Source organism: Petromyzon marinus, unplaced genomic scaffold, assembly GCF_048934315.1.
Source record: "Petromyzon marinus isolate PM22_M1 ecotype Great Lakes invasive population unplaced genomic scaffold, UKy_Petmar_22M1.pri1.0 PM_G_Scaffold_3, whole genome shotgun sequence".
NCBI lineage: Eukaryota > Metazoa > Chordata > Hyperoartia > Petromyzontiformes > Petromyzontidae > Petromyzon > Petromyzon marinus.
Window position 1 is genome coordinate 4,883,966 of NW_027422872.1, and position 10,396 is coordinate 4,894,361.

General features: G+C 50.1%; 1 protein-coding gene across 1 annotated transcript; it reads right to left on the minus strand.

The window, feature by feature from the left end:
- Positions 1 to 1,740: 1,740 nt before the first annotated feature.
- LOC142915338 (uncharacterized) lies at positions 1,741 to 9,261 on the minus strand. Its single transcript, XM_076061173.1, has 4 exons — positions 9,124 to 9,261; positions 6,862 to 6,925; positions 4,617 to 5,045; positions 1,741 to 2,016 (listed from the first exon to the last, which is right to left on the minus strand). The coding sequence occupies exons 3-4, from the start codon at positions 4,998 to 5,000 to the stop codon at positions 1,741 to 1,743; spliced, it is 660 nt and encodes a 219-aa protein (XP_075917288.1). The 5' UTR covers positions 5,001 to 5,045; positions 6,862 to 6,925; positions 9,124 to 9,261.
- Between the last annotated feature and the right edge of the window lie 1,135 nt (positions 9,262 to 10,396).

Genomic DNA, 10,396 nt, shown 5'->3' on the forward strand with positions numbered 1-10,396 from the left:
GTCATTATGTTCGGGCACACGTATCAGCAGCATTTGCAGCGACTGCGGGTCGTGTTTGCCAAAGTGCAGGCAGCCAATCTCAAATTTAAACTTGCAAAAGTGCCACCTCTTGCAAACATCGGTGCAGTATTTGGGCCACATCGTTAGCGAGTCCGATTTAGCCATGGCTCCCGACAAAACGGCGCGCGTGCACACATGGTCAACCCCCAAGTCGGTGGGTGAAGTTCCCAATTTTGTCCGGGTTTCACGTCATATTATCGCCGCTTTTTTCCCCAAGTTCACGACGATCCCAAAACCGCTCCACACGCTCGCTGCCAAGGACCAGAGATTTCGGTGGGCGGGGGGGGAGGAGGCCGCGTTTGTCGCGTCGGGCGATGGCCTCGTCAGCGCGCCGACCCCTCGGCGGCCCCGATTTCTCTCCGCCCCTTTGCGTTGGACACCGACAGCGGCGACGCCGGAATTGATGCTGCGCTGTCCCAGGTCGCGAACGGCACGGAGAACGTCGTGGCCCGCGGGAGCCATGCGTTGTCCCGCGCAGAGCGGTGCCGCTGTGCGACGCGCAGAGATCCGCTGGCCGTAGTTCGTCTTGTGCAGCGATATAGGCCGTATCTTTACGGACGGGACTCTGTCGTGCGCACGGACCACGCGGCCCTCCGATATTCCCTGCATATTGACCAGCCTTCCGGCCAACTGTCCCGCCGGTTGGAAAGTTTGCGGGATAACTCCTTCGCGGTGATCTACGGGAAGGGCGCGCGGCACTGTGATGCAGACGTCGCTGTCCCGTTTACCACCGAGTGACCAGCGTGCGTGCTTAATGGGTGCCGGTTGACGTAAGCCATCGTGCGTGAGGTTGCCACGTGCTGTAGTGGCATCTGTCGACGCGCCGCCACCCGTGGCGGATGCACCGCTCCCTCCTGTCGTTCAATTGTGTTCCAACGCCGTCTGGCGGGTGGTCGCAGCCGTGAGCCGGGCCGTGGCTTCTGGTTGATCCGTCAGAAATTGTTACGCTTCCCTCGCAGTTCGGGGGTTAATCGTTAAAGGGTTTTTGTTTCGAACGTTCGGTAGCCCTCCCTGTTAGGTAAATTGCGTTCGCGCACATTCCTGTAAGTGTTCCCCCTCCTTACGGTGAGGGAAAAAAAGTATTTGATCCCCCTGCTGATTTTGTACGTTTGCCCACTGACAAATAAATGATCAGTCTATAATTGTAATGGTAGGTTTATTTGAACAGTGAGAGACAGCATAACAACAAAATCCAGAAAAACGCATGTCAAAAATGTTATAAATTGATTTGCATGTTAATGAGGGAAATAAGTATTTGACCCCTCTGCAAAACATGACTTAGTACTTGGTGGCAAAACCCTTGTTGGCAATCACAGAGGTCAGACGTTTCTTGTAGTTGGCCACCAGTTTTGCATGTTCGGTCGACCTTTTGAAGACAGAATATTTGAAACTCAAAATTGTTTTTAGCAAGCACCAAATAATTTACTCTGAACCTTAACCTGAACATCAAGTCGAGCATTGGGGTTATGCTCCCTCGGTTTTACGTAAAACTCCATATCGGCAAATTCAGTTCTACCCTCCACACATTTTGCACCGCTTTTAATCAACGCGCGCCCAGCGACAATCGGCGCGTTCAGCAAAGGCAACTTCAAACGTGACGTTAAAACAATCGCCGTCAACAAATTATAACCGTCGAACGACGATGAAGGGTGCCAATTCAATCCCCGGTCGGGGGACGACTCAGCCCGCCATCGTCACCGTCGTCGACACCTCCCGGCCGTCGCGAAGCGAGCACCACTTTCTGCGAATGAAGTCAACCAGCCCCACCGTAGGAACGAGGCGGCCTTCGTGTCCACAACGAACACGGCCGTGCGTGTGCACGTCGTTCACCCCTCTCCCGCTCCGGCCCCCTCGCCGGCTCGCAACGGCGGCGACCGCCGACGGCGGCGGCCATGCGACGTCCGAGGCCCCCGGACGCAAAGAGGCGGAAACCTCCTCAGGGTTCCACGCGGAGACCTGGGGACACTTGGAGGCATTCAATCAAGATTCTAGGTTTTCGTGACTGCAAGGGAGCCACACCCTTTGGTTCTTTCGGTAAAAGTCATCACGTAGGTATAAAGTCAGGTAGGTATAAAATAAAGTAAATTAAATCACGTGACGTTTCGGGTGCAACACGACAAGCGTCCGTCATCAGGTGGGACAACCACAGCAAGTGACAATTGCTGAAGTGGGCAAAAGGGTTGCCGTGACAAGAGGCTACGTAGGTAAGAGAGGGGGAGGAGCCAGGGAGGAGAGATAGAGAGGGGGGTGTGGGGGGTAGGGGGAGTGGAGTGCTGCTAGAGGGATTAGGAAACTAGCAAGGAAATGCCGGGGGGGGGGGGGTGGGGGGAGGAGTGAGCGGGTCAGGGAGTGGGAGGCTGAAGAAACTGGAGATGCGGATATGAAGGCAACACCATAAAGCAGTTAAGGTTTTACCTGGTTAATAACATCCTTCCAATGAATGCTCAATTTGTATCCATCTTCTCGGTTGAAGTTATGTCTATGTTTAGATATCTGGATGGCTTCATGAACAAACCTTTGATAGTGGTTTGCAGAGTACCTTGGTCTTGGAAAAAAAACTAAATCATGAGAGCCCACAGCGTTATAGCAATGGTCAGCCACGGCGGAGGTATTGGTTCTGCCGTGTTTCAGATCTGACTTGTGCTCGCGAACACGGTCCGAGATATGTCCTTTCGTTTCCCCAATGTAACAGCCACCACAGGTGCAACTTAGTTTGAAGACTCCAGGATATTGCATGTCAGGAATGACATCCTTCACCAATGGGATTAGATCACGGATTTTGTGTACTGTACTGAATCGGACCTGGATCTTGTGTTTGTTTAAGATTTTGGAAATATTTTTGGTAACACCTGCTATGTATGGTAACGTCATGGTGTTGATAGGCATCTCAGGGGGTTGTTTCTCCATGGTTGGAGAAACAGCTTTGCGAATGTGGTCCGAGTACCCATTCCCTCATCAAAACACTACACCATAGGGCCCACTGTATTTCTGACCAACACCACCTAGCCAGTGAACTGGAACACGTACACCAGGCCCTCAAGATGAATGGGTACTCGCAAAGCTGTTTCTCCAACCGTGTTTCTCCAATCATGTTTCTCCAACCATGGAGCAACAACCCCCTGAGACGCCGATCAAAACCATCACGTTACCATACATAGCAGGCGTTACCAAAAAGTTTTCCAAAATCTTAAATAAACACAAGATCCAGGTCCAATTCAGTACAGTACACAAAATCCGTGATCTAATCCCATCAGTAAAGGATGTCATTCCTGACATGCAATATCCTGGAGTCTACAAACGAAGTTGCACCTGTGGTGGCTGTTACATTGGGGAAACGAAACGACATATCTCGGACCGTGTTCGCGAGCACAAGTCAGATCTGAAACACGGCCGTGGCTGACCATTGCTATAATGCTGTGGGCTCTCATGATTTTGTTTTTTCCGAGACCAAGGTACTCTGCAAACCTTCAGGCTACTATATTCTTAGTTTTTTCGGTAAAGTCGCGTTGAAAAAACTAATAATATGAATTACTGCAGTCACGAAAGCTTGAAATCAAAATTTCTTCAGGCTACTATCAAAGGTTTGTTCATGAAGCCGTCCAGATATATAAACTTAGACGTAACTTGAACCGAGAAGATGGATACAAATTGAGCAATCATTGGAAGGATGTTGCCTTCATATCCGCATCTCCAGTTTCTTCAGCCTCCCACTCCCAGCCCCGCCCACTCCCCCCCCCCCCCCCGGCATTTCATTGCTAGTTTCTTAATCCCTCTAGCAGCACTCCACTCCCCATACCCCACACCCCCCTCTCTCTATCTCTCCTCCCTGGGTCCTCCCCCCCTCTCTTACCTACATAGCCTCTTGTCACGGCAACCCTTTTGCCCACTTCAGCAATTGTCTCTTGCTGTGGTTGTCCCACCTGATGACGGACGCTTGTTGTGTTGCGCCCGAAACATCACGTGATTTAATTTATTTTATTTTATACCTACCTACGTGATGACTTTACCGAAAGAACTTGGAGACATCACGACACCAAACAGCACGGTGCGAAGCCGAGACGCTTGGAGCGAGCCGCACACCTACACCCCCTCCCTCCCTCCCCCCCATGGTGAACTGGCCTCACCCATGTCAGAGTGAACCCCCTCCCTCCCCCCCATGGTGAATTGGCCTCTCCCATGTCAGAGTGAACCCCCTCCCTTACCCAGTGCCCGTCCCTCCTGACCCCCCCCTCCCGGAATGACGATTCCATCTCGGCGTCACGACCTGTCTCAGTCGGTCCATCCACTCACCCACCCTCCCACCCCTCTCCCTGCCCCCTCCTCCCTCGGCCCTCCCTCCTCCCCCCGCTCCACCCCCCGCCTCCCTCCCCGATATTCTCTGCACCTCCCCCCTCGCCCCTCCCCCCCCCCGCCTCCCCCCACGATCTTCTCTGCGCCTCCCCCCTCGCCCGTCCCCCCACCCCTCCCTCCGCTCCCCCCGCCCCTCCTCTCGCCGCCTCCTCTCTCACCCCCCCCCCCGCTCTGCTCCTCCCCCCCCCTCTCCCCCCCCGCCCCACCATGCCCCCCCCGGCGGCCGTCCACGCCTCCTCCGCCGGGTTGAAGTAAACGTTGACCCCCCGGCTCACGAGCTCCCGTCGCCTCTCGGCGAACCTCTGGTTCATCGCATGCTGCTCCCTCAGGAAGGCGTCGTGCTCCCTCGCCTCCCTCGCCCGCTCCGCCGCATCCCTCTGCCTCGCTCGTTCGCTCCTCTCCCGCCTCGATTCCCCGCGGCCCGTGGCTCCGCCGGCGCCCTCCGGGTGCCGGCCCTCCCTGGCCAGCGGCCGCCCCCTGTCGGGGACAATCAGCTGCCTCAGCCTGGCCGAGATGTCGGTGATCCTTCTCGGGTCTCCTCCGCCTCCTCCACCTCCTCCGCCTCCGCCGCCGCCTCGGCCCCTGTCCATGGCCGGCGGTTGTCACCGCTCGGATTCTCGCTCGGCCCTCCTGTGCTGTCACAAGCAGTGGGTCTCTGTGAGTGTGGGTCTCTGTGGGTCTCTGTGAGTGTGGGTCTCTGTGGGTCTCTGTGAGTATGGGTCTCTGTGGGTCTCTGTGAGTGTGGGTCTCTGTGGGTCTCTGTGAGTGTGGGTCTCTGTGAGTGTGGGTCTCTGTGGGTCTCTGTGAGTGTGTGTCTCTGTGGGTCTCTGTGAGTGTGGGTCTCTGTGGGTCTTTGTGCGTGTGGGTCTCTGTGGGTCTCTGTGAGTGTGGGTCTCTGTGGGTCTCTGTGAGTGTGGGTCTCTGTGGGTCTCTGTGAGTAGGGGTCTCTGTGAGTGTGGTTCTCTGTGAGTATGGGTCTCTGTGGGTCTCTGTGAGTGTGGGTCTCTGTGGGTCTCTGTGAGTATGGGTCTCTGTGAGTATGGGTCTCTGTGGGTCTCTGTGAGTATGGGTCTCTGTGGGTCTCTGTGAGTGTGGGTCTCTGTGAGTATAGGTCTCTGTGAGCATGGGTCTCTGTGAGTATGGGTCTCTGTGGGTCTCTATGAGTATGGGTCTCTGTGAGTATGGGTCTCTGTGAGTGTGGTTCTCTGTGAGTATGGGTCTCTGTGGGTCTCTATGAGTATGGGTCTCTATGAGTGTGGTTCTCTGTGAGTATGGGTCTCTGTGAGTATGGGTCTCTATGAGTATGGGTCTCTATAAGTGTGGGTCTCTGTGAGTATGGGTCTCTGTGAGTGTGGTTTTCTCTGAGTCTCTATGAGTATGGTTCTCTATGAGTATGGGTCTCTGTGAGTATGGGTCTCTGTGAGTATGGGTCTCTGTGGGTCTGTATGAGTATGGGTCTCTGTGAGTATGGGTCTCTGTGAGTATGGGTCTCTGTGGGTCTCTGTGAGTATGGGTCTCTGTGAGTATGGGTCTCTGTGGGTCTCTGTGAGTATGGGTCTCTGTGGGTGTGGTTCTCTGTGAGTATGGGTCTCTGTGGGTCTTTATGAGTATGAGTCTCTGTGAGTATAGGTCTCTGTGGGTCTCTATGAGTATGGGTCTCTGTGAGTATGGGTCTCTGTGGGTCTCTATGAGTATGGGTCTCTATGAGTGTGGTTCTCTGTGAGTATGGGTCTCTGTGAGTATGGGTCTCTATGAGTATGGGTCTCTATAAGTGTGGGTCTCTGTGAGTATGGGTCTCTGTGAGTGTGGTTCTCTGTGAGTCTCTATGAGTATGGGTCTCTATGAGTATGGGTCTCTGTGAGTATGGGTCTCTGTGAGTATGGGTCTCTGTGGGTCTCTATGAGTATGGGTCTCTGTGAGTGTGGTTCTCTGTGAGTATGGGTCTCTGTGAGTGTGGTTCTCTGTGAGTCTCTATGAGTATGGGTCTCTATGAGTATGGGTCTCTGTGAGTATGGGTCTCTGTGAGTATGGGTCTCTGTGGGTCTCTATGAGTATGGGTCTCTGTGAGTGTGGTTCTCTGTGAGTATGGGTCTCTGTGAGTATGGGTCTCTGTGAGTATGGGTCTCTGTAGGTCTTTATGAGTATGGGTCTCTGTGAGTGTGGTTCTCTGTGAGTATGGGTCTCTGTGAGTGTGGTTCTCTGTGAGTCTCTATGAGTATGGGTCTCTATGAGTATGGGTCTCTGTGAGTATGGGTCTCTGTGAGTATGGATCTCTGTGGGTCTCTATGAGTATGGGTCTCTGTGAGTGTGGTTCTCTGTGAGTATGGGTCTCTGTGAGTATGGGTCTCTGTGAATATGGGTCTCTGTGGGTCTCTGTGAGTATGGGTCTCTGTGGGTGTGGTTCTCTGTGAGTATGGGTCTCTATGGGTCTCACTCAGTGTGGGACCTTACCTGGTCAAATTAAAATGCTTGTGAGGTGATGTGTGATGATGATGGTTGGCTTGGATCACACGGCCTACGCAGAGGGTGGGGGGATGTGTGACATCATCAGGTGACATCACAGATGTGTCGTCACCGCTCACTTGCCGTGACTAATATTAATATATACAAAAGTCTATTTTTATACTTGTTGCATTGTGTACAGTCTGGAAGCTACCCAGGTGCCAAATTTCAAGTTGGTTGCATGTTGGAAAGTAAGCTAAACATTTCGAACAGACACACATATTCACAAATTTCCCTTTTATACATCATGAACTGTATATTATGTGTGTATATATAAACTGTATATTACGTGTGTATAAACTGTATATTATGTGTGTGTATATAAACTGTATATTATGTGTATATATAAACTGTATATTATGTGTATGTATAAACTGTATATTACGTGTGTATATAAACTGTATACTAAGTGTATATAAACTGTATATTATGTGTGTATATAAACTGTATATTATGTGTGTATATGAACTGCATATTACGTGTGTATATAAACTGTATATTATGTGTGTATATAAACTGTATATTAAGTGTATATAAACTGTATATTATGTGTATATATAAACTGTATATTATGTGTATATAAACTGTATATTATGTGTGTGTATGAACTCTATATTATGTGTATATGAACTGTATATTACGTGTATATAAACTGTATATTATGTGTATATATAAACTGTACATTATGTGTATGTATAAACTGTATATTATGTGTATATATTAACTGTATATTACGTGTGTATATAAACTGTATATTATGTGTATATATAAACTGTATATTATGTGTATATAAACTGTATATTATGTGTATATAAACTGTATATTATGTGTATATAAACTGCATATTACGTGTGTATATAAACTGTATATTATGTGTATATATAAACTGTATATTATGTGTGTATATAAACTGTATATTATGTGTGTATATAAACTGTATATTATGTGTATATATAAACTGTATATTACGTGTGTATATAAACTGTATATTATGTGTGTATATAAACTGTATATTATGTGTGTATATAAAGTGTATATTATGTGTGTATATAAACTGTATATCACGTGTGTATATAAACTGTATATTGACGATGACGATGATGACGATGCCACGTGTCTATTGATGACGATGACGACGATGCCACGTGTCTACTGATGATGATGACGATGATGACGATGCCACGTGTCTACTGGTGACGACGATGATGACGATGCCATGTGTCTACTGATGATGACGATGCCACGTGTCTACTGATGACGACAATGATGACGATGATGACGATGCCACGTGTCTACTGATGACGACGATGATGATGCCACGTGTCTACTGATGACGACGATGATGACGATGCCACGTGTCTACTGATGATGACGATGACGACGATGCCACGTGTCTACTGATGACGACGATGATGACGATGCCACGTGTCTACTGATGACAACGATGATGACGATGCCACGTGTCTACTGATGATGACGATGCCACGTGTCTACTGACGATGATGATGACGATGCCACGTGTCTACTGATGATGATGATGACGATGCCACGTGTCTACTGATGACGACGATGATAATGATGCCACGCGTCTACTGATGACGACGATGATGACGATGCCACGTGTCTACTGATGATGACGATGACGACGATGCCACGTGTCTACTGATGACGATGATGACGATGCCACGTGTCTACTGATGATGACGATGATGACGATGCCATGTGTCAACTGATGACGATGATGACAATGCCACGTGTCTACTGACGATGACGACGATGCCATGTGTCAACTGATGACGATGATGACGATGTCACATGTCTACTGATGATGACGATGACGACGATGCCACGTGTCTACTGATGACGACGATGCCACGTGTCTACCTGATGACGACGATGATGACGATGCCACGTGTCTACTGATGATGACGATGACGATGCCACGTGTCTACTGACAACGATGATGACGGTGCCACGTGTCTACTGATGATGACGATGACGATGCCACGTGTCTACTGACAACGATGATGACGGTGCCACGTGTCTACTGATGACGACGATGATGATGATGCCACGTGTCTACTGATGATGACGATGACGATGCCACGTGTCTACTGACGACGATGATGACGATGCCACGTGTCTACTGATGACGATGATGACGAACTCCGACGAACGGCGGCAGTCGCCCGACTCGGCACAGGGACTCACCAAACGTGGCGGCAGTCTTAGCGACGCTTTGCACGCGGCAACTTCTTCACGCAAACAGCCACCCCGTCTACAACACGCGGCAGGGGCAGCGATCAAGCGGGCAGCAGCAGTCAGTCAGTCTCTCTCTGTGTCTCTCTCTCTGTCTATCCCTGTGTGTCTCTCTGTGTCTCTCTCTCTGTCTATCCCTCTCTCTGTCTCTGTTTCTATCCCTGTCTCTCTCTCTCTGTCTATCCCCGTCTCTCTCTCTCTGTGTGTCTCTCTGTCTATCCCTGTGTGTCTCTCTGTCTCTCTCTGTCTATCCCTCTCTCTGTCTGTGTGTCTCTCTCTCTGTCTATCCCCGTCTCTCTCTCTCTGTGTTTCTCTCTCTGTCTATCCCTGTGTGTCTCTCTGTGTCTCTCTCTCTCTGTCTATCCCTCTCTCTGTCTGTGTCTCTCTCTCTGTCTCTGTTTCTATCCATGTCTGTCTGTCTCTCTGTCTATCCCTGTGTGTCTCGGTGTCTCTGTCTCTCTCTGTGTCTCTGTCTGTGTCTTTTGTGTTTTTCTCTGTGTCTCTCTCTCTGTCTCTCTCTGTCTATCTCTCTCTCCGTCTCTGTCTCTCTCTCTCTGTCTGTCTCTCTCTGTGTCTCTCTGTCTATCTCTGTGTTTCTCTCTCTGTCTGTCTCTCTGTTTCTCTCTGTCTATCTCTCTGTGTCTCTCTCTGTCTATCTCTGTCTCTCTCCGTCTCTCTGTTTCTCTCTGTCTGTCTCCCTGTGTCTCTGTCTCTCTCTGTTTCTCTCTATCTGTCTCTCTGTGTCTCTCTATCTATCTCTGTCTCTCGCTGTTTCTCTCTGTCTCTCTGTGTCTCTCTCTCTTTGTGTCTATCTCTGTCTCTGTCTCTCTGTGTCTCTCTCTCTCTCTCTGTGTCTCTCTCTCTGTCTCTCTCTGTGTGTCTCTCTCTGTGTCTGTGTGTCTCTGTCTCTCTCTGTGTGTCTCTGTCTCTCTCTGTGTGTCTCTCTGTGTGTCTCTCTGTGTCTGTCTGTGTGTCTCTCTGTGTGTCTCTGTCTGTGTGTCTCTCTCTGTGTCTGTCTCTGTCTGTGTGTCTCTCTCTCTGTGTCTCTGTCTGTGTGTGTCTCTCTGTCTCTGTCTCTCTCTGTCTCTCTGTGTCTCTCTGTGTGTCTCTGTGTCTCTCTGTGTGTCTCTGTGTCTCTCTCTGTCTCTCTCTGTGTCTCTCTCTCTGTGTCTCTCTCTGTCTCTCTCTGTGTCTCTCTCTGTGTCTCTCTCTCTGTGTCTCTCTC